We start from the raw sequence: 27064 nt of genomic DNA, 5'->3' as shown, positions 1-27064 counted from the left end.
GATTAGACTCATAGTAAGACTTTTGAACACATAAAAAGAAAAATGACTTTTTGGACAGTTTTTATTTTCTAATTTTGGACTTTTTTTTTATGGAACATTCACATATATTCAGAGTCATATGAAGCCATATTGTCTAAATTGTCCACATTTGTCATTAGGTCAACATGCTATCATGTTTTCCACATGCTGGACACATACAGAATATCTTAATGTACTGTATATATGTATAATGTAACAAAGACATTCAATTAAATTTCATCATGTTTGTTAAGAGTTTCATATTTTTTATAAAGAACAAACGTGGTTAATTCCAAAATCTATCTATGGTTTGAATCCACTTTTTAGAGGAAACATCCAAGGGTCCAATTGATGCGTTCATTCAAAATTAATGTAATTCAAATGTAATTGGTTACATTACTTGCTAAAGTAATTGAAATAGTCACACTACAATGACATTTTCAACAGGGTTGGTTATTGTAACCAACTACATTTCCAAAGTCATCTTCCCAGCACTATTTCACACAAACTAATAGACATCACTTACTCTTAGAAAATACCTTTCCATACATCCTAATTATGTTTACCGGGATGGTATTATCTAAACAATGTATGCCATAGTCCACAATGTACGTTTTTCTGTACAGTACTTCTGTCCATGCACAGAAATGCTGCAATAGTGTAATTTCATGGCCTTGTAATGAAGGCCTTTAAATTTAATCCTGCCTGTAGTGGTCATGCGCTCCGTGAGTGTATGTGGACAGATTTGAATCCTCACATTTTTTATCCCCCCCCCCCCCCCCCCCCCCCATTTTTAGGCTCATGTCTGTCCTCTAGTGGTAATAATAGATAACAGCACCAGTGTGTTTTGACTAATTTGGTAGTGGCTGCTGCAAGCTATCGGGGGAAATTGTGTGCGTTTTATGATTAAGGATGATTAATCCCTCGTTCTCTCTATGACAGCGTGAATCAACTCAAAGAGGGACGTAATTCTCCGTATAGCCACAAGTGCCGAAATTCCAACGACAGTCACGGTATACACACAGCTGAGGCAACCAATGAGGGGCCTCTCTGTGGTCCCACACAAGGGAAAAACAGCAAATGAAACGTCTCATCCATCAACTTTGTCCCTGCTGTTTGCATAAAGACCTTAGTTAGTCATTCCCCCTTGGCGGGATCACAGCCTGCAGTGTGGGACGATCACATACTGCCCTAGTACTAAAGCAGACCAGGTATGTGCTCAGGGACGCGGGCCACAATGGTGTCCATGACTCCGCTCCGTCTGCTGCTGTTTCTCCTGCCCGCCTCCGGCGCTCTAATGAGATCTCCGTCGGCCGAGGTAAGAGAAAAGCTTACGTGGACGCGAGCGTTGCGGCTTCTGATCCCACTGCTGCGGGCCTCTGCTAAGTACATTGGACTTTTCAACTTTAAACTGTTTATCATCTGTCAAACATCCACAACCCGCAGAGTTGTACTCGATTTTAGTGGAACCTTAAAACATGTGCGTAATTGAAATCTGTCGTTGCTAAAATATCCAGAATGAACATGATTTTTTTGTTGGTCTGTTTGTTTTGCAGCTTTTTGATGACTCGCGCAGTCAAAGAGACGTGGCTCCGTATACTCTTTCTTCTGATATCTCAGGTATGCGAGCCTATAGCCCAGCTAAAAAAAAAAAAAAAAAAAAAAAAAAAAAAAAAAGAACATGAATAAATCGTAAAGAAAATGTGTTGGGCATAAAAACAACGTACGTTATGCACAGCGAGAGGTCGGCCTGGTCGGTCAACTCCGACGCCTGATGTCACGCACTTGGAACTGCTGGTAGTGGTCGGACCCGATGTCCAGCAGGTCCACAAGGAGGACACAGAACGCTACATACTCACCAACCTCAACATTGTAAGTGGGGGCAACCGCAAGAAATACAGGAAGGAGTCACGCAGAGCTTTCCCTCTCAAATGTGAGCTGGGAACAGAAATATGCATTGGGAGAATCATTGGGTGAGAGTCAAGCCTTCACATGAGTGTTATTATTATTAATAATAATAAACAAGACCTGTTAACGTGAACAAAGTGTGATAGGATGAATCTCTCCCCAAAATGTATTTCTTCACAAAAATAGAAAGGCACTAGGAAAAAACAAAATACAAAATTAACCAAGTTCCAAAATAATCAAGACTCAACAAAAGGAACCGAAACGCGAGTCGCCACGACAAAGTCAACGGGAAACTTGAGACAGCAAGACTGAATGAGAGAAAACGGAACGAAATACGAGCAAACCGATGAGACAACGGGGCACACCTGGACAAGACACATGATTGGTAGACACAAGGAACAGGTGGAGACGAAAACCGAACGAGCGAGACGTGAACATGGGACGCAGGGAAACGAGAAATAACATGCGATCAAACTCAATCCAATCGAAACACCAAAAACAGTAAGAAAAGGAGGACACGCAAACGTTTGAAGAGGAAAAACAAACATTGATAGCACATTTTTGGTGGCCTCTGCCATTTCCTATCTTTTTCCCACACAAAGATCTCAGGACTTTTGATGAATTAAGTGGCCAATAAAGTCCAGCATTCGAGGCACATTTTGGAGGGAAACGACCTCGTTGAAAAGTACAGTTGACAGCCATGTCTTTGTGTCAATTCTATTTCATTCCAAAAGTGAAATTTGAATATTGGAATTCCGATCTTATAATTCTTGTGCGAATGTGCAGATGATCGTGTGGGGTTCATCTTCCATTGACTCCATTCTGTCGACTGTCCCCACAGGCCTCCGAACTGTTGCGAGACATGACTTTGGGAGCCGACGTGATGGTGCACCTGGTTCGCATGATCATCCTGTCAGAAGCAGAGGTCCGCAACCCCTTGCACGACTGGGACACACAACGGCTTTCCCCGCTCGAGAGATTCTTGTCCTTTCGCCCTATTCCAGTCAGAGATCCGATTGTCTGCGAACATCACGTCGTCTCTCCGAAGCGTTTGCGACTGGGGCTCACGCTTAAATCCGTCCAATGACACAGACCCGCTGCACGCCGATCTGCTCTTGTACATCACAAGGTTTGCGGCACGCTCCTGGTGCGAAGGGCCGAGACGGGCAAATTGTCTTTCATTATACCGCAACAAATAGGTACGACCTGGCGTTGCCTGATGGCAACAAGCAGGTCAGGGGAGTCACGCAGCTGGGAGGCGCTTGCTCCGCTGAATGGAGCTGCGTGATCACAGAGGACACCGGATTCGACCTGGGGATCACGATCACTCATGAGATCGCACACAGGTGCTAATCCCCGGTCAATCGCGCAAAATGCCCAGCGGTATTCCCACAAAATGCAAGGGGCCGAGTCAATGTAGAAAGATTTGTCACCCAGTTTCGGCGTCAACCACGACGGAGTGGGGAACTCGTGCAGCCGGACTGGCTTCTTGATGGCTTCTGACGGAGGCTACAACAGCGTGGATCTGGCATGGTCGCCCTGCAGCGGACCTCAGCTGCTCGCCTTCTTCAGGTCAGCCGCGCTTCCAAAACACACACGGATCGTGTTTCACGCTAGTTTGCGATCGTGTTAGATTTCAAAATCCTCAACGTGAGGTCTGCCAAAATGTATCTTTCTAATACAGAAAATCCAACGACTACGTTGCTATTTCCCAATGTAACAAAGAGTATTTACACTCGCTTGACCAACACTTTCTTATTTTATTTTTGTACCCATCACGCCGGGTCAGTTCTTCAGTATCCTGTTTTACTTCTCTCAATGGAAAAGTGTAGATCCCATGCAATTGTGTTCCCAGTGAAGGAAATGCTGAATGTGTGAAGGATCTACCAGCCTTGGAAAGTTCCCTACAGGACTGGAAACCTGGCCTTTATTACGGGATCGACGACCAGTGTCGAATAGCTTTTGGAAGTACAGCAAGAAGTTGCTCGTTCGCCAATCTAGATCTGGTAAAAAGCCATGTTATTACAGCGTAATAAGCAGTTGACCTTCTACAGATATTATTCCTTCCTTCCCCATCAGCCGATGTGTAGTTTTCTATCTTGTCACACTAAACCAAATGATGACAGCTTCTGCAAACGTCTTCTGGTACCGCTCCTTGATGGCACCCAATGCGGACCTCATCAAGTAATATCATCAAACCTTGAGTAAATATCCAAGTGAAGCACACGCGGGACTTTTTTTAAAATGTATTTTTGAATTCCTTGCAGTGGTGTCTGAAGGGACATTGCGTGTCCCCGGACCAGCTCAGCACCTCCGCGGTGGTGCACAGCTCTTGGTCGGGCTGGTCTGGGTTCTCGCGCTGCTCACGAACATGCGGCGGGGGAGTCACTCACCGCACACGCCGGTGCAACAACCCGAGGTTGACACAAGTCACAGTCACCGACGAGACAGCATTTTTCAACAAGTTCCGAAATAATAACGACGATGTTTCCAGACCCGCGCTTGGGGGAGATGATTGCGTGGGGCTGAGTATCGAGGCTGAACTTTGTAACCAGCAGGTGATTACTGACTCTTCATATTTACATAGGGCCTCTAGGCAATAGGTCAGTGCTGTTTACTCAGTGGATTGTTGTAAGTGTTCTTCTGGGTCCCCCCCAAAAAAAAGCCTCCCAATTATTTTCGTGTGGATTGAGGCAGAGGACGATAACGGAAGGTGAAGCCATGAGCTCGCCATATCGCTATCAACAAAGTCGATGAAAAAAGCCTCAACAGCTCTTGGCGGTTGTGGCTGTAAATTCACGAGCTCATCATTAACGCCAGAAAATCTATTTAAAAAAAAAAAAAAAAAAAAAAAAACCCTCGCCGACGAAGCATCTTTGCCGTTGCAGGCCTGCGAGCGCACCCAGCTCGATTTCATGGCCGAGCAGTGTTCCGCAACGGACCCCAAACCGCTTTACCTTCTTCCGGGCCAGGCCTCCTTCTACACCTGGATCCCTGCGGTGGGCTTCTCAAAAGGTGGGTACGCACAAAAGATACTCCCTCCCTCCCCGTCAACGTACTCTTGCCGTGACCAGGTGACGAGCTATGCAGATACATGTGCCGGCCCAAGGGAGACGCCTTCATCGTGAGCCGTGGATCTCAGTTCGCCGACGGAACACGCTGCGAGGCCGGCGGCCAAACTCCTTCCGGTTCCGTAGCCGCTTGTCTGCGAGGGAAATGTCTGGTAGAGATGATTTGGATAGCGAAAGAAAAGACGCGCAGCAATGTGACATGTACTTTTCTATTTCCACGCGCCGCGGATCAGCTGTTCGGCTGCGATGGCGTGTTGCACTCTGGGAAAGTAAGAGATGTGTGTGGCTCGTGCGGGGGGGACGGATCTTCCTGCACGTTGACCTCCGACTCCTTCACTGGAGGTCAGGGAAGAGGTAAGAACAACATCTTCGGACTAAACATCCATCAGAAACAACATCTTGAAATGTCGAGAAACATTCAAGTCCTCCATTTCAATGACATAATTATGAGATGATGCATGAATAATGCATTCGTGCCGCCTGACAGCCTCGACTGACAAATTGTGCCGTTTGTTTTTCTTTCAGAGTACACCACTTTCCTGTCGCTGCCGTTGAACGCAACACAGGTTTATATGGTCAACCGGGCACCTCTGTTCACTCATCTGGGTGCGCGGCATCACCTCAGCTTCAGAAGCGCACAAGATTGGGAATTTCGTTTCCGATTGTTTTTGCCCTCTGCGTGTGCAGCTGTACTATACGGGGATCAATATATCGTCTCTGGGGCGGGCAGAACGGCAATGAATATGACCCATCCCTCCGCGCTGGATGATGACTGGCTTGAGTACCGCCTCCATCTGACCCCTGACCTTTTGCCTCAAATGGAAGAGCTGCTGCTGCTTGGACCAGTACAACAGCAGATAAACATTCAGGTCTAGAAACCGCTGTGAAGGTACACTTTGTGCAAAAGGTCCCGCCATTTCAAATCTCGATGTATCCGTATTGCAGGTTTATCGGCAATACGGAAAAGAATATGGAGAGAAAACCCGCCCCGACATTAGCTATCAGTTCTACGTTCCCAGGGGTCACAGCGACTTGACCGAAATCAAACGCGAAGGCACGTGGAGCATTGTCACAACACCCTGCTCCGTCTCCTGCGGTTTAGGTAGGCCACCATTTTTACACGCGCTCTAGTCGCTTGTTTATTCGGACCCTTCGGTCCGATACCAATAATCCCAGTGTACGTATCTTTAGTCTTGCTCTGGCACTCTCGGTAAAATACTGAACACATATTCAAAGAATATTATCATGGACACATTACTGATGAAATCTGGCCCTTTTTACCATTGCATTCATTATCATTAGATTATTATTCAGCATGTTTTCACTGTATTATGGAAGCGAGCAAATTCGATGTTGAAATTGAGCGGTTTTCGACTGTGTGGCTTCTCTGCTCAGAAAAACTGTTGCATGTGATATTGTGAATGTGCAGTAACATAGATTAAAGACATCTTCAACTGCGCATTAGTTTTTCGAGTTTATCTGTAGTTAGTATCTTCTTTGTCAAAGGAGTTGAACATTTGAAGATCGAAAATTCTCAGCAAATCTATTCAAAGAAGTGTCAAACGTCGGTTCCAATTGTAGCTGTTCTTGTACGATCCATTGCGCCGCTCATTCAAAGTCCATTGTTTTAGTATAAAAGGTAACTAGGTCATGTGTTGTGAGGTAAAAGGCGAGTAGAAGTGGATGGCGTGCACATCACCAGCAATCGGTTTCCCTCTTATTCTTCGTTATTATTATTATTATTGTTGTTGTGTAGAGACATGCCGCCGTCGCTCTCGATCACACACTGACGATTCCGCGGCGCGGGCTCATGCAACGTTGTCTTGCAGGTGCGCAGAAGCACCGGCACGTGTGTGTGGACAAAGAAAGCGACGCACACGTGGAGGAACGTCATTGTCCTGCGTCTCCTCCGCTTCTCGCACTGCAAACGCCCTGCCAGCTCGCAGCGTGCCCGCCGAGGCCAGTACCACGCAATTAGGGCTCGGCCGTGTTTTGACCTGTGGCGCTGACATATGGCGCTCGTGTAACTGATTTCCAGCTGGATCACAGGAGACTTTGGATCCTGCAGCGCTTCCTGCGGTACAGGAGAGAGAATCCGTTCCGTAACGTGTGTTCAGAAACACGGCGCCGATGTTGCGAAGGTTGGGGAATCGGACTGCCCGGCCGACGCGGCTCCCGATGCTGTTGAAAAATGTCATCTTCGACTTTGTCCTGCCAGGTAGGAAGCGCACACGAAACAGCAACTCGTCGTGTTGCCTCAATAGAAGACATTTGGACGGAGCGGAAGGAAGTGAACTCTCTGTGTTCTAAGATGGCGTGTGCGGGAGGCAGGGGACTGCTCAGCGGTGTGCGGGCCCGGAGAGGTCCAAAGAAACGTGTCGTGTGTCCGACAAGACGACAGCCGAGAGGTTGAAGTCGATGAAAGTTTCTGCTCAAGTCAAATAAGACCTCCCGAATCTGCGCCCTGCGTCGTGGACGTCTGCCCCATTGGGTGGGACGTGACGCGGGAGGTAAACGGATGACCGTCTTGTCTTATTTCAAAGTGTGAAGTGTGTCTTTGAATAGTTTGCCGCGAACAGGACCAGCCTGAGTCGCAGTCGGGCTCCAGGCCGCGCTTGAGTCAAGCCTCCGTCTTTGTGTGGAGTCCGGTTGTCACGCCGTGCTCGAAGACCTGCGGCAACGGTACGAACGATGCGTTGGGCGAGCGTCGTGTCCTCGTCGCTCACCCAAAGTACGTTCCGTCGATAGGAACAACGCAAACGTGGTTCTCCTGTGTGGACCATCAGACCAGATGGAGGGTACCGGATGTCGACTGTGACCCTTCAACCCAACCGCCTCCTAAAACTAAGAACTGCAACACGTTCCCTTGCCCTCCCATGTGAGAAACTATGAAAAATAATCACATTTTGTGACGATACTTCCTCCTGAGAGGTGTGTCTTGTCTGTTGGTGACCTCGTGTCGTGTCGGTCGTCAACAAGCGCATCTTAACATACCGCCTGTACCCCACCGGCCAAAAGTGCACAAGCACATTAAACATATGAAACAAATGAGAGAGGTCACACAAACATCAAAACTCGATATATTGTATACAAGTGCGGCACTTGTGGCACAGTCGTCACTCACAGGTGACGCTGCAGCGGTGGGAGGGGGCTTGGCTCTGCTCGTCACAACGATCATCTATCTTCCACCAGCAGGTGGCGGTCTAAGCCAGGCATCTGCAGTACAACGTGTGGCGGAGGGGTGGCCAACACGGTGCTGTACTGTGCTCGGCAGACAGCTGGGCAGCAAGAGGAGGTGCTGGAGGATTCGGAGTGCGGTGACTTTCCTAAACCCGCAGCAGTGGTGTCATGTAACACCCGCAGTTGCCCGGCAACGTAACGCAAACACACACCGTACTCCTTTTGGTTTGTTTGTCGCCGATGCAAAAATCACAGCAGCGTGATTTTCTTGTGTCCAGGTGGAAGGTTGAGAGCATGTCGCCCTGCTCAAGGTCTTGCGACCTGGGTGTCGCTCACAGGAACGTGTCCTGTGTCCACTTCGTCCAAGGCAAGGAAAGTGTGGTGCTGGAGGAGAGCTGCCGTATGTCGGTCAAACCGGCGACCACGGTGCCCTGCCTGGTGCAGGTGTGCACCTTGGGCTGGGAGGCCAAGGCATGGAGCCAGGTACATGCGTCCAAATGGAGTCGGGAAACACGCAACTCGTCACTGAAATCTGTCAATGCCGCTACGATCCAGCCGTCCTTTCCCTTCACCGCTTTTCCTCGCAAAGCCACACAAAAACATTCACCGAAACATTCACGCCGACAGACAATCTTTCGCAGGGAGAAGGAAGGCCGGCAGAAGTCGAGAAGTGAACCTGGAACCTCTCGTACTCGGGCAACCCGCCGAGTCAAGTCAAATCATAGAAAAGAGTAGCTGTCAAACTTCTTACCAAGTACGACCTGAAAAGAAACATTTGTCTCTCCGAGGACCAGCAGAATGAACGACATTCAAATACAGTAGCGTAGTAGGCCGAAGTCCTCCTCAAAATCCAGGCGCAGGTTGTGTTCCTAAATGTATTTCATATTATTTTAAGACGCTAACATTATGCACAGTTTGAACATTCACACTGCATCAATACAGGAAAGCAAATCAAAACTACTTAAATAAAGATTCAACTAAAATGCATTACGCACACGCTAGTTGTTTTCAGATTAAATGCAAATGTATGGAATTTAAAAGTAAATATAACTGAAGTGTAGTTAACAAATGCCCTGTACTGGATTGAGAAAAAAAAAAAAAAAAAAAAAAAAAAAAAGAAAACTTGAGAGCCAGAGTAACGTTCTGCAAAGTTGGGACCATTTATTCCAGTGATTCTTTCACAAACCACTAGAAGGAGCCCGCGTACCTCATGCCAATCCTTGAGAACCACCGATAAACATTACAACGTTAAAAAGCGAACAATTTGGTTATTTACTGACATTGTGCTTAGCATGTCTGTGAATCTTGAGTGTGTTTTCTTGGCGCGCGCAGTGTTCAGTGTCGTGCGGATACGGCATTCAGTCCAGAACCGTGTCATGCGTGGGCCCGTCCGAGCCGGAGCCCCTCAGCCCTCTGATGTGCATGCACATGCCCAAGCCCATCACCATCCAGGGCTGCAGCGCGGGCAGCTGCGCGGACGCGCCACCTACGTCCCCCGTCATCCCGGCTACGCGTCCCACATTGGAGAAGGATTTTCACCCGTCTCGCAATACATTTACTAAACGGTTCCGCGTGCGCAACTGTCTTGGAGGTCCATCAGTCCCCTGCCTGCAGTCCAACACAACGGCCAGACCTTCACCTCAAGCCAGTAATAATGAAGCTCGATCGCTCTCTCCGCTCACCTTCATTAGCGGCAAATCAAAGCAGTTTCCCAAGAGTGTTTGCGCCTCGCCAGATGCGTGTGGACAGCTGCTCCTGCAAGAATCCGGCACAGTTGACTTGAGCAACGCCACCGGTCCCTGCACGGTGGCCTTCGGCCGACCCCTGGGTGAGGTCATCCGCGTCCAAATACAGTCGAGCTCCCTAAACTGCCGGAAGAGTGAGCGTAAATCCAGCACGCAAACATGCTTTATCGAGAAAGAAGCTGAAGGCCAAACTAACTTGTTGAATGTGTTCCCGTAGGAGAATATGCGGTCTTTTTTGACCGGCTGGCGCTTGTGAGGAAGTGTGAGCAGATAGCGGGAAGCACGCTGACCACCAGAACCAACGTCCTTCTTGTGCATCAGAATCTGCTCACTTCTGGGAATGGCATTGTCTTCAGCTACAGCTCACAGAGAAACATGAAAAGGAGCCGCCGTCCGAGTATGTCAAGTGCGGGCGGCGTATGCGAGGCCGATTCGGCAGAAAAACGGCCACAATGACAACAAATGCGTGATTTCGAAAAATGCTTGTTGCATCATGAAGGACAAGAAAAGGTCGAAAACTCACCAACATGCTGACTGAATGGGCCCACTTTGGAATTATATTACGCCCTTGCTAGAAAAATGTTATCAATTCCACACCAAAAAAAAAAAGAAACGGCATTATGTAGATTTTTGAAATCTTATTTGCTATTTCTGCCCAAATTCACTTTTACTATTAATAAATGAAAATCATGCCCATTTTTGGAGAGCGATGGTATGAAAAAGACTTACCACAAAGTACTTGTGAATTACAGTACTCTTACTGAACATTTTGAAGCCGCATCAGCTGCGCACTAACGTAGTCAAATCTCGTCGCAGCCTTCAGCGCGATGCAGTACATTTGAATACCGCGGCATTTTGCCACCGCAATAATGGACATCGTTCAATTGATTCCTCTCAAAACAACAAGAAAAGGAAAGGCGGAATCAATGGTGCAGTTCTTGTAATGTCATGTTGTGTGAGTAAATTGGGTACAGGTTAGCTTCATTTAACGGCACACAACACAACTTACTAAGTTACCGGTATCACGTTTAACATCGCTAAGCAGATGATGTGTTCTCCACTGACGAAACACCATTTTTGCTTTTGTCCAAAGATTGTGACAAGCAGTTGTTTTCCCCCAGCGGGGTCTTTGAGAATCCAACATGGGACAGGAACCGCACTTGTCGGGTGCTAATCAACGCTCCGCCCTCGGTGAAGATCAGAATCCAAGCAGTGCACGTCGGCTCGCTCTTCAACGCCACAAACGCGCAGTCTTCATACATTATGGTGGGCACCGGAGCCATCGTATTACGGGAAATACAACAACTGTCGTACTTGGGCATGCGTGGCTTTTTCTTTTCTTTTTTTCTCGTGCAACGTGTCCTGTGTGTGTTGTTCAGATCCGGGACATGGATATGCTGAAGACCAACGTGTTTAAAGGCCCACAGCTGTTTCTGTGGCAGTCCTCTGGAAATATGGCTGAGGTTGAATTCCATGGAGATTACCAGCGCGTAGCCGGAAGCTTTCGAGCGGAATATTCCTTTGTATAACTAATTTTTCAGCTTTCGCAATTGTTTCTCCTACATAAGACGCATCTGATACAGCCGACTTAACTGTTGTCATGAAACAAGTAAATGCAAGCAAGCAGTCAGAATGTTATTCTTTCATTCATTCATCTTCCGTCCCGCCTCTCCTCACGAGGGTCGCGGGCGTGCTGGAGCCGATCCCAGCTGTCATCGGGCGAGAGGCGGGGTACGCCCTGAACTGGTCGCCAGCCAATCGCAGGGCACATACGAACAAACAACCATTCACACCTCACATTCACACCTACGGACAATTTAGAGTCTTCGATCAACCTACCACGCGTGTTTTTGGGGATGTGGGAGGAAACCGGAGTGCCCGGAGAAAAGCCACGCAGGCACGGGGAGAACATGCAAACGGCACACGGGCGGGGCCGGGATTTGAACCCCGGTCCTCAGAACTGCGAGGCGGATGTGCTAACCAGTCGGTCGCCGTGCCGCTCAGAATGTTATAAATGTTTCATTTAAAAAGTAAATGCAAAATTCCGTTCATTTCCATGAGTGAGACTTGTGTTTCATTTGAATGGCCCTGCCTCAACAGTCCCAACTTAGGCTCCTCAGAAACTTAGGCAAACAATAGGCTTCCTCCGCGGACTCTCAGTGCATCGCGGTTCCTCGTCAGCGAGGATTCACCGCTCGGCCGGAGCTGTGTCCTCCAGAAGAGCTCTCATGTCCAGCAGCGCGTCATTTACAGTGTTTGCGTACTTGGCCGCGTTGGTCTCTTCACAGCTGTTGAAGGCTGTGATGGCGATGTTGACGTGCTCATCCATGGGATTGTAACACACTCCGTAGCCGTCTGGCACCATCGGACCGAAGCACATCACGCAGTCGGTCTTGGAACCAACCTGGAACCAACAGACGCGGTGAGGATGACGGCCCATACGCGAGTCAACAAATGGGATGCAATCCCAAAAAGGAATGAAAAATATAGGATTCTAGGACTCCAATACATCTATTACATCAGCAGAACAACGGCCACATACGGTGTAAAAATAATGGAAGAACTCTTGACGCATTCACACACCTATTTGTATCCAACTACACCGAGCACGCGGTCATCTGCGCGCTTATTTGGATCCCATTCATATTGTGTGTTTTTAAAACGGTACCGGAGCGAGCTTTTTGTTTCGATTTATTTTTCGGAATGGATGTGATGTCATCATCAAAGTACAGTTGAACCTCGATTGAACGGACCTGGAAACAACAGACTTGGAATTTAATAGACAGAAAAGCAACGTCCGGCTGGAACTCAAGACGCCCCTTTTGCAACGGACAAAGTTCCTTAGTTCCAGAATTGGCCGCTGTTGTTTACTGGCGCAATCGACAGGCAGAGACGGGCACTCGTAGTTCCACGAATAGACGCCGTTGTTTACTTGGCCGCTTGTCGTGTACGCCGTCTCTCGAATATGCTATAGTGATATCGGCACAGTGTAAAGTTGTTGTTGTCAAGCCCTTCACGATGGCATCCAATCGCAACGGAGGTGAGAAAAGGAAGGCGCGCTATCCTCGCGGCTTCTGAAAGCGACGCCGACTCGCCACAAGAACTTTCTCCCGCCAGCTGGACGCCGTTATCGCCGCTCCAAAGCACTGCGAGCACGGCACTTTCGTGGCATTTTTCAACCACCATCACGATGTTTAAAGGTAAGTTTAGGTCAACTTACGTTTACTTGCAATGTTTAGGACTGTATGGGGAGTTTTTAGGCCACGAAAACAAAAGCGCTTCAAATTAATAAACGGCTTTAACGGGCGAGCCTTCCCCCCTGTTGGTCCGTTAAATCGAGAAACAACCGCAGTCTAATTTAGGCTGACCTTATTATTGAAAACAATGTTTGATTGAACAAGTCCTATAGTGCATACAGAAAGAAGATACCTGGTGGGATACACTGTCATCATAGATAATTCTACTTATTTCTTAGCAATACAAAACAGCAACATGAAATTATATCACTAGGGGCTGTGAGCGGAATAGCATAGCTAATAGCTACGTACATCTCCATAGCGTCAACTATGTATGTATGTATGTTGTATATTTTTTTTGGGCCAGGATTTTGCATTTTATCTTCTTGCAAAATAACATTGATACAGTTTAAAATACTGAACTGATGATTGTTAGGCCTCAATCACTAAGCATTCACACTATTTATTATTATTATTATTATGTTTTTTTTTTTTTTTTTTAATCAGACTGTCATCTTTTTTCAGTGTATATACATGAATATACCTGACTGGTTAAGATATTGTAATGGTGAGCCACAGCGAAAGAAGTGTCCATGAATATCTCAGGCATTGATGTGAGGTCTTCAATAGCCTGCAACCTCAGTCCCAGAAGATGTCTGTCAATGGCTTGTCCATGAATGGCCTTAAAAGAGACAAATTGTTGCTTGGGAGCCAAACTGACATCAAGTGTATATTTGTGAGATTGCAATTTGAGGTTCTCACATTGTAGGCATTCTCCTTGTGTCTCTGAGCAGCTTTCTGGAGCAGTGCCAATCTCTCTGTGTTCTGTTGGCGAGATTTGATGCTCAGTCAAACAACGTAACTACAGTCAAAACTACATTTCAGCAAGCCTGTAAATATTCTCATTCGTCCAGGTCATTGTATTCTCAGGGTACTGAATCGATTGCAACTGGAATGCTCCTGTTGTCAGAAGACATTCGGCCTCTTATCTGAGCGGGCTTCATTAGCTCATGTCCCACGTAATTGTTTTTGGCAATAAAGAAAAGAGGATTGCTGTTAGTAAATACCTGGAGTCACTCTCTTTTAAAAAACGAAAACTTGGTGTTCTGATAGATTCCGACTCAAATCAATTACTAAAACTGCCTTCTACCATCTGAAGAACATGTCCAGAGTGAACGCTTGCATGTGTCAAGCAGACCACGAGAAGCTCATCTATGCTTTTATCTCAATAGACTTGACTATTGTAGTGGTCTTCTGACTGAACTCCCTAAAAAGAGCATTAAACAGCTGCAGCTGCAGCTCGGGTTCTGACCGGAACAATGAGGTCAGAGCATATCACTCAAATTATAAAGTCTTTACACTGGCTTCCAGTCGGCTTTAGAATAGATTTTAAAGTTCTCCTACTGGTCTGTAAATCACTAAATGGTTTAGATCCTGAATACATGAATGAAAAGCCAATGGAATATAAACCCGGCAGGGCTCTGAGATCGACAGACTCAGGTCAAATAGTGGAGCACAGAGTCCGAAGCAAACATGGTGAAGCGGCATTTAGCTATTATGCTGCACACAAATGGAAGAAGTTGCCAACAGAAGTCACGTCAGCCCCAAGTGTGCATGTTTTTAAGTCCAGGTTAAAAACTTTTTTTTTCCCCCATGCTTTTTCGAGCATTTCCACTTTTAAATGACATTTATTGCACTGTACGCTGTTTTAATTGTATTGTAATGTTTTTATAAGCTGTTTTTTGTCTTTGTTTTTAAATGCTTTCAATCATGTAAAGCACATAGAGTTACCTTGTGTATGAAATGCGCCGTATCAATAAATTTGCTTTGCTTTGCTTTGCTTTACCAGGCGAGAGCTGTCCTATCGAGCCCTGTTGCATGAACTGATGAAGCCTGCTCGGATGAGAGAGGAAACATCTTCTAAGACAACCTGAACAGTCCGCTTGCGATCGATTCAATGCCCTGAGTACATTTCAACAAGTAACCACACCTGCTTTGTCGGGTCCTGCATTGCTTGGACAAATTTCAACGACTCTTTGGTGGTTACGCGTAGTACGTCTGTTCGTCCATATTTGAACATTCGTAACGATGCGCTCTCATACGTGGCGCAACATACGCCATACATCCTGAAACGCAAAAGTTCGACCGATTGACCGGGCATACACGATCACTGCGCACCACCAATTGTGATGTCGAACGGGACGTCTCACCTGAAATAGGCAAGCTGGAAAGCCATTTGAATGAAGGCATCTGGACTCAGGTTGTGTTGCTTTGGCACATTTTTTCCATAATCAGGAAACATGAGGACATTCACATCCAGGTCATGCACCATTCTGGCGATGCAAGCAAAAGAAGTTGCGTCAAATATTTGACCACAACAAGCGGATCGTTGTACTATCTTCTCCAACACTCACACGCACATACATGTTCATATTTTGTTTGGCTTTTTCAATGTCTCTCTTGACTTCAGGGGTAATGTTAAAACGCAGTTTCTGAGGCATGCTTAGAGGAACCATGGGGGAACGGACTATTTCTGTCTTCTGCCTGTGACAAAGCAAAAGTAAAAATCATCCCCAGTCCATTTGAAAATGGTGGGAATATTGATCTGAACAGAATAAAAGTAACCTTACATGTACTTAACAACATAATCAATGAGAAACACTATGGGAGGACCCTCTGAAGGTGCATGTTCATACACCAGTCCACAGGTACCGTCTTCCCCAACAATAAACTGTGGATGATTCATAAAAAAAAAAAAAAAAAGGTTATTCTTCGTCCTCAGCATTTCTGTATCAGTTGATCAAGAGATGAAGACATTGCCTCACCTGCAAGGTCTTGTCAAACCAGCGGTTGCCGCTGTTCCAGCGAGCCCCGCCGCCATGCAGCATCTGTGCGGCGACGCGGCTCTTGTACAGCTCGTCGGACACGCGAGGCATCGGAGCGTCCAGACAGACAGCGAAGATGCTTTTTTGGATGGCGCGAACTGACTCTTTATTTGTCTTATCTGTACAGGTAGGGGGGAAAAAAACAGAACCGTCTCTTTATGGTGATATCTTCGTACTATTTCAAAGTACAGTAAACCCTCGTTTATTGCGGGGCTTAACGTTCCAGAAAAAAAAAAAAAAAAAAAAAAAAAAACAGGCTATAGTGACTTTTTTATTTGCATTCCAGTGGCAATTTGTGAATATGCACTTTGGAGAGAGGTGCGAGTATTTTATTCGTCCATTGAGGTTGCCATCCACACACACAAGCACAAGCCAAGCCTATTGGGCATGCCCTGCTTGAACGACGTGAACAGCAGCCCACGTGGATATGATGTGAAAAGGGTTACCCATTTGCACTGTTCCACACAGTCCTGGCAATGGAGCCAGCAAAAGCATTATGGGTACCCAGAATTAATTGTGCTGATGTTTTAAACTACAGTACCGTAAGCTAAACATTACTCTTTACTTGCATTTCAATAATGTTATATGAGTGTGTGCATTAGCTATTTGTCAGGCTAAGGTTGGTATTTGTGAATTTATTTCATAAAACTAAACGGTTAAGGTACTCAGTAAGGTTTCTTTGTCTGTTAAGAACATTAGCCTGATTGACCTTCTGTGAGTCACAGTTGTCACATTTAAATTAGCTGACAGTATCAGAGATGTGCGAGTAACTGCACTACATTGACCATGAAACAAAATAATAATAACGCGCGATGCATTGAATCCGCAATAAACGAACCAGTGTACAGCGAGGGATTCTGTAGACCGAAGGCCACCCCCGCCCCCCCCCTTACCCTTAATGAGATTATTATACGCTTTTCCCCACGTGTTACGATGCTGTGACGTTAGGATACCAACAGGCTCCTTGTTGGTCTGCAAAGAGGTGTTCCAAATCTTTTCCAGTTGCATGTAAATCTGGTCTACCGTCAGCGGGGTGCCGTCACTGTTGTATACATCCAAAACGAAGAACTGCAAGGGAACACAGGCAGGATCACGTCACTCTCTTCGGGGCTTTGCAACAGCACGACGGTGCCGTCCCGAGTACCTGGAAGTTATGAACGACAGTAATGTGAGTGGGAGGCGTTTTGCCAATTGCTTGGTTCAGAACAGTGTCTCTCTTTGTTCCCGGGATACGGCAAGATGACAGGATCTGGTTGTACTGGTCCATACAAAGCGGCTTCTTGCTCAGGTACTCCGTTGGGAGGGTGTCACTGGGATAAATGAATCAATTAGTTTGCATGATAATCCGGTTGGTTTGCTTGAACGGTATGAGACAGTGTCACCTTGCAGGCCCAACACAATCTATGATGAATGTTGAATTTTGTCTGAATTTAGAAAAAACAATAGAATTTCCCCCCCAAGGTCAAACTGTGACCATTATATAACATTTCAGAATGAGAATCCGTATCAAAATACTTCAAGAAGAAGCAAAAGCCCAATTTACCATGTAACTGGACAGACACATCTAAACCAAACTTGCTAAGATTTTGCATTTAGTTTCCCTTTAAGAAATAAAAAACAGTAAAACACTGGTTGACAAGCGCATACATAAAATGACACTCCCAATCACTCGCAGTATTTTTCCACCATTTTTGTCACACAAGTGTGAAAAGATGTTAAACCATCAAACAACAACACACTCCGCCTTAACCTTGCTCATAAATGAAGATGCGTAATATGCATGTGTCTTATGTTTGAGCTCGAGTATTACTGCATCGAACGAGACTGGGAATCTGAAATGCTGCTGTCGTCTTTCACGCCCCATGTGGAGGGTCGGAGAAAGAGCAAAACGTGCCGAGGATGTTCAATTTCGAGGTTCCGCTGTACTCGCTGCTCAAACTCACCTGTCAATCAGTTTTTTAAACTCCAGCACTCCTGCGATCAATTTAGCTGCGAACCTGCAGAGGAGACGTACGTCACTGCGTTATTGACACATCAACAATGACAAATGATGGCTTCCACTCTTCCCGCTAAATTCCGTGCCGTGCTGAATGAAAACAATGCACTGCTGAATCTTCTTATGCGAGACCGCCGCCGCCGCACGCACGCACGCACGCACGCACGCACGCACGCACGCACGCGGCCGTCGCGTCCACTGCATATCCCGAGGGTCACGCCGGTCAAAAACAGCTGAGCAACGCTCGGAGCAGCGCGCTTGAAATAGCCGGCGCGGCGAAGAAAGTCTGCGCAAAGGTCGGCTTGAAACTACAGCTGCATATGACTTTGGAAATATGGTCGGTTACAATGACAAGTTACCCTGTTGAAAACGGAATAGTAGTGTCGTCGTGTAACTTTTTCAACGACTTTCTCAATGTAACATCACTCATTACATTTGATTGCATTGCTGCCACTTTTCTTCCTTTTGAATGAATGCATCAACAGGACCCTTGGATGTTTCCTTGGAGAAAGTGCATTAAAACCATTGACCATTATTTTGGAATGAAACACATATTTGCTCTTTACACAAATAATACAATGAGAACGAAACGTGATATAAATGCATAATTAAACATGTTTGTTGCATGTGGACAGCATGTGGAAAAGCAGCACACAATACCGTGTCGACTTCTTGACCAATGGGCACAATTTAGACAATTCGGCTTGGTATGACAAACCAGATAAATTAACGTTCCATAAAGAAGTCCAACATTTTCAAGCTGAAACTGTTGGACGCTATTTTATGTGTTCAAAAGCGCAACGGTGATTCTAACCTTTTCAAATTCTCAGACGAACTCAAAGATTGCGCCACAGGGTGGCGTTTCAAGGTCATGCTGTATTTGGGAAAGTATGTCGTGTTTGAAACCAGAGCAGAACGCCACGTGACCAGAGAGAGCCAATCACAAGCGTCGGCTTCGGGAGGAGGAAGTGATGTGAAAACAATCTCATCAAATCTCGAGCTTTTGCGGCTGTCTTTCAAATGCAACTAAAATTGCAATCATGGAAATTTCTAAAAAGCGACATGTCATTTAATTGCATATTTTCTCACAGTGATGCAATGAACTACAACGACTGAAATTGTATCAGTCAATTAGGCCATCTCCTTATATGCACTTAGTTACTCCCCAACACTGTTAATCTCACACGGGAACAACATGATTAACACGCTGAGGTTTTCGATATCGGCACTTGTGTTTCCAACGGTGGGAATGCGACGGTCGCTGGCGGCCGGCGTCTCACCTCATCTGTCCTTGGCGATCCTGGAAGCGCATGCGTGGCAGAACCACACCGGGGCTGGTGTAGACGGCCACCGGCATCCGACAGTCCAAATAGGCGGACTGCATCCACCATTCGGATAGCTGGAAAACAAAAGAGCCGAGTCAAGTGGGTCGGATCTTGATTGATGGATTGACATTTTGGGGAGTAATAAGGCGTTAAAAAAACACACACACACAAAAACCAAGGAAAGCAGCAATAGAGGAACATCAAGCAGGGAGCATTAACGACAATGGCAACAGATTCAGAGGAGCAGGCTATTCCCCATCCATGGCCTTATTAAGGATCATTGCTCCAAGAAAGGACCCGTGGCGACTGTGTTGTGCCAGCTTAAAAACCACCAGGTATGTTTTTTTTTTTTACTTCTTCTTTCTTTTTCTGTTTTCATCATTTAGTCCGTTCATAGGGTGAGCCAAGCTATGGGAACACGTTGTTCTGATTGCGGGTCCGGCGTTTGGATTTCTTTCCTCTATGACCAAGTAGAGAAAAGAATTGCGAAGTTGTCAAAACGGCCATTGTGCATAGCTGACAGTCAAATGTAATTTTTACTTTTGACTCTTGAACATTTCAGAGCCTGTACTTCATCACTTTGACTTCAGTGAAGAAGCTGAATCAGTGCTTCGACTTGGGCCTCAACTGAAAGGCGCAATGCGTCGCTTCTGTCGCCCCCTAGGCCGGAATGGGTGCATTACAACAACACAGCCGTTCACGTTGGGCATTTGCGCGGTTGACGAGATACTCGAACTGCAGCCATCTACCCAGTTGTCGGTCTTTCGGGCCCGCCGCTCGAGGCCTTTCTGCAGGCGGTCCCCGACGCCACCTCGGAGGAACTCCTCCACCAGCTTCCGAGTGTGCCCCAGCTCCTCTCCGCTGACGATGGGCTCCAGCGCGGCCAGGTAGTTCTCGCACGTCTGCTTCAAGGGCGGCACGGGCAGCTCGGGCAAACCCTCCTGGCGAACCAGAGGCCTCTCCTGGGCGCTCGCGACGGGCCGCGGCAGGCGGCGGGGCTTCACCGCGCCGGGCCGCAGCTGGGGAAAGCGTTTGGAAGATTCAAAAATACAATGGCACAAAAGAGAAAAGAGTCATTATGGGATCGATACGAATGTTGGAAAATGTCGGTCAAATCTTCCATCCGCACTCCGCAAAGCTCCTGCGAACAAATAAGCCATTCCGACGATCGAGCGTGTGCCCGACGTCGGTCTAACATTTGGACACGCGCACGAGCACTGACTGGCCTACATATTTGCCCGATTATCAGACGATCATCAATCGATGTGTCAACCATTAACGGCACCTAACAGGACTCCCGGGTGGCGAGGGGGAACTCGTTTGCAATGCGAGGAGCTTGTTTAGTGCCGCGAACGTCATTTCTCCACGTTTGCGGACAAAACGGACATTTAAACAACTGAGCGGCGAAGCAGACGCGCCAACTTAAAATAGACGCTGAACCTTTGGAATGGCGCCAGCGATCTGCGGGGCCCAATAAAGTTTGCGCTCGTCGCCGTCACACGCGCTCTTGTGGCACGACACCTTTAACGCCACAAACGCTTTCCCCCCAATCACAAGCGGCTTTTTGGGGGGGCAAGCGTGCTGCAAGACACGCGAGGAATTTGCCTCCGGTAGTTGGAGCCACTCGCCGACTTTTGACATTCTTGTTGACACGAAGGATATGGTCTATTCGGGATATAAGCAGCAATATGTCCATCCGTTTTCTGCACTCCCTGTTGAAATTGGGGCGGAGGCGGTGGGGGGGGGAGGGGGGCGGGGGGGTGAGGGGTGGCTGCCCTTCCCGCCCGTCGCGGGACACGCGCGGACGAACGTTCTCACTTCCGGACAACTTGAGGTTCTTCGAGCAAGCGAACGCGCAGGTTTTGTTTTGTGCAGCGTGGGAGCAAACAGGAGGCCGCAGGCGAGATTCCAACCCGCAGCCTCGCCGCTGTGGTGCACACGCGCTAACCACTAGGGCGCCGGCTCCAATGTGATTATTTCCAATGACAAACATGTGCAGAGCGCTTATATATGACCGAGTCCGCATTCTGCCTACGAAGGAAATCGTTCTGCCTTTCATGTTAAGCGCGTTTGTGACGAAACTTCCGCCTAATCCTTTGGAGTGCTGCGCACGCGGTCAAGTGTCAATGTCAAAGTCTGCGAAGAGTCGGCTAGCGGCGTCACGGTTCCTTTTCGCAGGCCGCACGAGCACGAGCACGAGCACGTCCGCCGATTGGTTTTGCTTTGGGTTGCGGTTGCGCCACGGCAACGCGAGAGTGTTTGGGAAAGAGACGATGGCGCGCGAGGGGCGTCGAACAGTCTCGGTGGCGTGCAAAATCCACTCACCGCGGTCCTGGCGAAGAGGGCCAACATGGTGTCGGGTCGACGACGCGCTGATGTCTTTGGAAGACGTCAAAGCTTGCGGCAGTCATGTCTCAAGGACGAGCAGCGCAGCAGCGATTTCGGTTGGCATTCTATTCCGAGCCGCCCCAGCCGGCCAGCCAATCGGCCGAGACGACTGCGGGCCCTTTAAATACCGTGCAGCCGTGTGCACCCCGCACGCCAATAACCTCGCTATGATAGCCTTTATACCCCACCGAGCTGTTTCAAGTCGTTGCCGTTTTGCACCGGGCACGAAGAATGCCGAATGAGCATCTTTGAAGCAACGTCAACGTCAATAACGCGATCGGAAACCTAATTGTGCTCCCGGGTGGGCAAAATAACTGGACGTGTGGCTGGCGAGCGTGCACTTCCCCGCGCCTGCCGCGCGGGGGAGCTCTCGCGACGCCGCTCGAAACGCGCTCGTCCGCGCCGCTTCAACTGCATTTATTTTCATGGCGTTTTCTGCTGTCCAAATGCCATTTATACGTCAGGCGGAATTTGTTTACGTGTGAAATGTGTCAACAACAGAGCACAGGGAGGCTTTTCGGTGGCGACACGTTAGTTTTATTAACAAGCAAGCAAATGAAAGCGCACAAAGCAAACAGTGATCGAAATCAAAAGGCTTCGATCGCTCGCGTCCACCCGCTGGCCGTCAACAAAGTGTGTTTGAAACTCAAAGTCGGAGAGGCAAAGATTTGCTCCAGGTCCGCGTGCTGCCAACTGACAAAGTCCGAGAGTCCGCCCGAGCCCAGGACCGAGATCAGGTTGGAGATGTTGCTGGAGTCCGAGGGCTCCGGGTCCGAAAGCGGCTCCTCGTCGGTCCTCGGCCGCTTGCACGGCACCGGCCCGAAGTCCGACAAATACAAGTGCGGCTCCGCAACGGCTCTCTTTTTGGCGGCCTGAAAGTGTTTCGGCTGCGCGCAACAGTCCGAGTGGAAGTATCCGTTGGTGACGGTGGTGACCACGTGCGTGTCCAGGTCCAGGACGGTCTTGTGGTTGACGTGCGCGCTCGGGGCGTGCGGCGGCTCCCAGGCGGGAGTCCAAAAGCCTTCCGACACCTGCGCGAGCTCTGCGCAGTCACTCGGAGGAAGCATCGCCTCCGCAGACTGGCAGCCGGGCTGCGGAGGCGCTCCGCGGCGCAGGGTGTCCGCGTCAGCGCCGCCAAAGTTGCAGTAGAAGTCCGTCAAGCCCGTCAAGCCGCCGCCGGTCAGCCGGAGGTATTGGTGCGTCTCGCGGGCGGCGGCCACGTCCTCGTAGCGCTGCGTCCGCGGCGAGTTCTCGCTCATGTCAACGCGCCTGGCGTTTCTCAGCACGTACGTGACCAGCAAGTTCTTGTGGAGCTTGATGCCTCCTCGCTGCGTCCTGGAGCTCTGGATTTTCCTCAGCGAAATGGAGATGAGGTGCTGTGCGTCCAAAGCGCTCTCCATCCTCGACGGGCCCCTTTCAAACGCCGAGCCTTCTAGCGGACGCTCCTGTCTGCTCGGAGGAGAAGCCCGTGTACACGGCGCTCCATGTCTACTCGCTGAGGGCACGTCTTCGCGAGGCTCACATTTCCTCGCCGCGCCCTCGCGCAGACGCTGTCCAATGCGAGGGAGGCGGTGCGAATATCGCCGATTTGGGAATCTTGCCGCGGCAACCGTCATCGGACTTGAAGCGGTGGCGCGATACGACGGGATATTGGCAGACAATAAGGAGGATGTCGCGATAGAGACGAGGAGAAGTGCGCGACGGTGCAGTCTGCTAAATAGGAACGCAGCCCGGTGTGCCGTTGGACGATATTATTATGGGAATAGCGCATTGGGGGGGAGCGACAGCTCACGAATCGAGACCAAAGCGCCGTATATTCCAAATGTACGGATAGCGTCGAAACCATACACATTTACTGATACGGTATTTGTGAACGTACTAATGCGGAATACACAATTAAGCACGCTTTCACGTGAGAGCCAATACGGAGACGTCTCCAAAAAAATTATCATCGTAGTCACTTTTGATTGACATTTTCAGGGGATTATTTATCAAATTGTTGTTGGTTTTTTTCCTTGCTTCTTATTCATCTTGTCGTAGTGACGTCCTTTGAAGCGGGAATTTGATGATTGAAAACATCTCCCGGCATGATGCAGTTGCCGCAACTGCAGTCACGAACGTCTTTCGAAATCAGCAAAAATGATCCTTGACGCCGGATCGCATTTCGCCCGCTTCGGGTTGCCTGCTTCAGTCGCGGTTGTGTCTTGACTAAATTGGACAAAACGAGTCGTAGCTGTAGAATGCGGTGAAGATTCGCACGGTGCAGAATGCAGCGCGGCGGGTTCCAATCCGCCCCTTTACTGACGTCGTGAAAACAAACTGCAGAGGTGCCCTTGAGCAACCAACTCGCGAACAATGGAGTTACAAAGCGTTATTTGTTTTTAGTCAAAGGGAGGTTACGATTGAACATGTCAAGCCGTTGACTTTCCAGAGACGCCATGAAGACCTTTTGAACAAACAATGCACTCGATACGCTGTTGTTTATTTTTTGGGGTTCGAGTTCCAAAGTGGCGCCGCATCGTACAGAGAACGGTTTTGAATCTTTGGGCTCTTCTTTGGCTCATTTTCACATCCGGTAGTGTGAACAATAGCAGCGAAGACGCGGCCCGCTCAATTTCCATTTGAAAATCGATTCAATGTGACTGGGAGGGGGATTTGAATTTGTGTCGTCATTGTTTCGATGACAAACTATTATTCGTAAGTCGCGATTTTCAAACTTTTAATGCCAGAATGTTTTTTCCAGTTATGTGTCCTCAATGAAGTTACATGATTTGTGACATGTTTTGTGAAGATGCTAATGACTTTTTTTTTTTTTACGTATAGGATTTTCCTCCTTTTCCATGAAAACTAACCCGAAGGCATCTAAGTGTCTTGTGAGTTGCTTCTTTTTTTTTTTTTTGCATCTTTGACACACGGTCCTTCGTCACCGTTAAAGCCACTGGAAAGAGCCTCGTTATTTTGTCGCAATACACCAGAGGGATCTGTGAGCTGAAGTGCCAGGATCAGGCAGCCATTCTGCAGCACACAATAACAGACACAATTTAATATGCGCTAAAGTGTCTGAACTATTGCACGACTTTACCGTTATTGTGTTTGTGTGACGGGTTTAATGAGTAGGATCATTTACAGCGGCTGAATGAAGTATTTAACGCGTCACCATCTTTCTCACTAAATATACTTCTAAAGGTGTTATTGACCTGAACATTTCACCAGATGTTGGGAGCAACCCAAGTGATGCACACATACAACGAAAGTAGAACAAATACGATCAGAAATTAAGTTGTGTGTAAAAATGTGAAACGATACGGGGGGGGGGGGGGGGGGGGGGGGGGGGGGGGGGGGGGAGTATTGAACACGTGAAGAAAGGGAGGTGCAAAAAGGCACGGAAAAGCCAAGAAACACCTCAAATCTATCAATAATCAAAGAGCAATCCAGCAAATGAATATCAGCTGTACCAGTCCGAATTGATAGCCTACAAAAAGGCCTCATTGCCAAAGTGTTGGTCAAAACACATCTCACATCTCAAAATATTCAAGAAATACCAGTTGGCGTGTTCAATACTTTTTCCCTGTGTGTCGTCTCACATTATTACACACAACTTAATTTCTGAGCTGATTTGTTCTACTTTCTTTGTATGTATGGATTACTTGGGTTGATCCCGACATCTGGTGACATTTCCAGGTCAATCGCACCTTTGGAAATAGATTGAATGGGAAAACGTGTTCAATACTTATTTCAGCCGCTGTGTGCTTTTGTGTTCTCAGAGTTTGAATGTAAATGTTCATGAAGCTGTTTTTTGTCTTTGCCGTTATGCACTTTTTGTCTTTGCCGTTCCAAAAAGAAATGTATTTCAATGGGCCACCGCCGTTTGGCTCGACTCTGAATGCCGATAATTTGAAATCAACAATAACTTCTTGAAAATTGGTCTTTCAACGTGGCTGTCTAAGCATGGGAGACATTTCACCATATAAAACCAAAGGAGCATAAAAAAACGGCCAAATTAGATATGATTATTTTTTAAAGGCGTCTTTGCTGTTATTGATCAAATTACAGTATATTAAATGACCCCGTTAGCTAAATGAGAGGGGAAAGGATTTCTGTTAATACACTGCGAAAGTCCACCCAATGGCGTGTGGCGTTCTTAGTGAGGATACATCCATGTACCTTCCAGCATAGGCTGAGTAAATTACACCGCAAATGATGACTGCACAGTCTGAACCTGTTTAGTGATGTCATTAGGACTGCCTCTGATAATGGAGATATTGTGAGAAACCCCGGGAGGTGCGAGGTGTCAGCGCTCAGCGGAGAGAGATGATCTGTCATCCCACATCTGTTGGTGTCGCACATGCAGATGGCTGACATCGTCCGTCCGTCCGTGTCCCCCCCCCCCCCCCCCCCCCCCCCCCCCCCCCCCCGACACCTGGCTATGACTTTGATTTGCTGCCAAAAGAGGTGAATGAGGGCCGCCGCTATTATGTTATCAGGCTCGGCTAACAGTGTCAACTGGAGCCTGGGCGTGTATGTGCTCTTGTCAGGGATCTCATTTGAAAATGCACTGAGCAGATGGATACAAAAGTGTGCCAGTGGTATTGGATTGTCGCTTCAGCGCCCCCATGAAAAAGTATTAGTGGGCCGATTCGCTTCATTTAGTCTGTAATGATGTTAAATAAGAATGGTATTGACTAAATGGCCACCGCTACGACATTATCGCATTTAGGACAACAGTGCTGCCACTAAAACAATAGGTTATATACAATAAGGTGTGGTATCGTTTACCAGAGTGACATAAAGGTCCTGACGAAATCAATTCAAACCCTTTTGCAGAGCGCCTTCTTTGATTCATAACATACATACGAATTGTCAACGGAGCAAAGGTAGAAATGAAATATGAGATGAAGTATAGAAAACCAAATGTTCATATACACACCGCACACGTGCAGAATCTGAAGAGATTCAATACTAAAACAATACTAACAAAGCAAGTGAAAAGAAAGGATCATGTTCAGCAGACAGTTATCAATGTTAAGATCCCAAATCTAAAAATAAATACAATCGGATGTGATTGTTTTTAGGGGAAACACAATTTAACTACTTATTGTCAATACCGCATAAAAGAGGTGTTTTACTTCGATTTAAAATGCAAGAAAAGTTTGCAATGCGAACAGAATGATTTGCAATAAATAAAGGGGCTGAAAATAAAACAATAATAATAATAATAAAATATATATATATATATATATAAATATACACACACACACGTTTTCCCCACACTTTCGATGTCTCAAAGCATCCGATGAAAAACACGTTTGACA

At 47.4% G+C, this 27064-nt stretch overlaps 3 protein-coding genes across 4 annotated transcripts; 1 reads left to right on the top strand and 2 right to left on the bottom strand.

The window, feature by feature from the left end:
* Positions 1–1231: 1231 nt before the first annotated feature.
* On the top strand, positions 1232–11455 carry adamts13 (ADAM metallopeptidase with thrombospondin type 1 motif, 13). The gene is made up of 29 exons (XM_061671369.1): positions 1232–1336; positions 1575–1638; positions 1757–1890; positions 2768–2851; positions 2931–3055; positions 3126–3272; positions 3364–3498; positions 3782–3932; positions 4006–4110; positions 4194–4345; positions 4421–4484; positions 4815–4941; positions 5001–5149; positions 5231–5351; positions 5523–5603; positions 5685–5866; positions 5943–6099; positions 6827–6956; positions 7036–7215; positions 7309–7507; positions 7577–7679; positions 7746–7875; positions 8193–8372; positions 8456–8660; positions 9510–9825; positions 9913–10056; positions 10140–10319; positions 11016–11188; positions 11302–11455. The coding sequence occupies exons 1-29, from the start codon at positions 1232–1234 to the stop codon at positions 11449–11451; spliced, it is 4173 nt and encodes a 1390-aa protein (XP_061527353.1). The 3' UTR covers positions 11452–11455.
* LOC133399666 (carnitine O-acetyltransferase-like) lies at positions 9353–21971 on the bottom strand. Of its 2 annotated transcripts, XR_009768245.1 has the most exons (15): positions 21690–21971; positions 20114–20383; positions 19320–19438; positions 17987–18040; positions 17188–17353; positions 16937–17111; positions 15984–16162; positions 15789–15889; positions 15583–15702; positions 15369–15491; positions 15149–15284; positions 13921–13983; positions 13703–13840; positions 9860–12326; positions 9353–9785 (listed from the first exon to the last, which is right to left on the bottom strand). XR_009768245.1 is itself a non-coding variant. In XM_061671370.1 (14 exons), the coding sequence occupies exons 1-14, from the start codon at positions 21714–21716 to the stop codon at positions 12111–12113; spliced, it is 1887 nt and encodes a 628-aa protein (XP_061527354.1). In that variant the 5' UTR covers positions 21717–21971; the 3' UTR covers positions 9353–12110. The 2 variants fall into 2 exon arrangements, 1 of the variants encoding a protein (XP_061527354.1); XM_061671370.1 differs by having other exon boundaries at positions 9353–12326.
* A 179-nt stretch (positions 21972–22150) lies between these two features.
* On the bottom strand, positions 22151–24997 carry LOC133399667 (immediate early response gene 5-like protein). The gene has a single exon (XM_061671371.1). It carries the CDS (start codon positions 23366–23368, stop codon positions 22340–22342), a length of 1029 nt encoding a protein of 342 aa, XP_061527355.1. The 5' UTR covers positions 23369–24997; the 3' UTR covers positions 22151–22339.
* Positions 24998–27064: the final 2067 nt, after the last annotated feature.

This window comes from Phycodurus eques, chromosome 3, assembly GCF_024500275.1.
Source record: "Phycodurus eques isolate BA_2022a chromosome 3, UOR_Pequ_1.1, whole genome shotgun sequence".
Lineage (NCBI taxonomy): Eukaryota > Metazoa > Chordata > Actinopteri > Syngnathiformes > Syngnathidae > Phycodurus > Phycodurus eques.
This window is presented reverse-complemented; position numbering and strand designations above follow the sequence as displayed.

What these genes read in the sequence shown, in the direction of transcription:
- LOC133399666 (XM_061671370.1), bottom strand. Translation starts at nt 21,716, where the DNA reads ATGTTGGCCCTCTTCGCCAGGACCGCG. An exon ending in GTATAATAATCTCATTAAGG is followed by an intron (nt 16,163 to 16,936) that starts GTAAGGGGGGGG and finishes CTACCTGTACAG; the next exon opens with ATAAGACAAATAAAGAGTCA. An exon ending in GCCAAACAAAATATGAACAT is followed by an intron (nt 15,492 to 15,582) that starts GTATGTGCGTGT and finishes TTGCATCGCCAG; the next exon opens with AATGGTGCATGACCTGGATG.
- LOC133399667 (XM_061671371.1), bottom strand. Translation starts at nt 23,368, where the DNA reads ATGACGGTTGCCGCGGCAAGATTCCCAAATCGGCGATATTCGCACCGC.
- adamts13 (XM_061671369.1), top strand. Translation starts at nt 1,232, where the DNA reads ATGTGCTCAGGGACGCGGGCCACAATGGTGTCCATGACTCCGCTCCGT. An exon ending in ACCCGCAGTTGCCCGGCAAC is followed by an intron (nt 8,373 to 8,455) that starts GTAACGCAAACA and finishes TCTTGTGTCCAG; the next exon opens with GTGGAAGGTTGAGAGCATGT. An exon ending in CTCCCTAAACTGCCGGAAGA is followed by an intron (nt 10,057 to 10,139) that starts GTGAGCGTAAAT and finishes GTGTTCCCGTAG; the next exon opens with GAGAATATGCGGTCTTTTTT.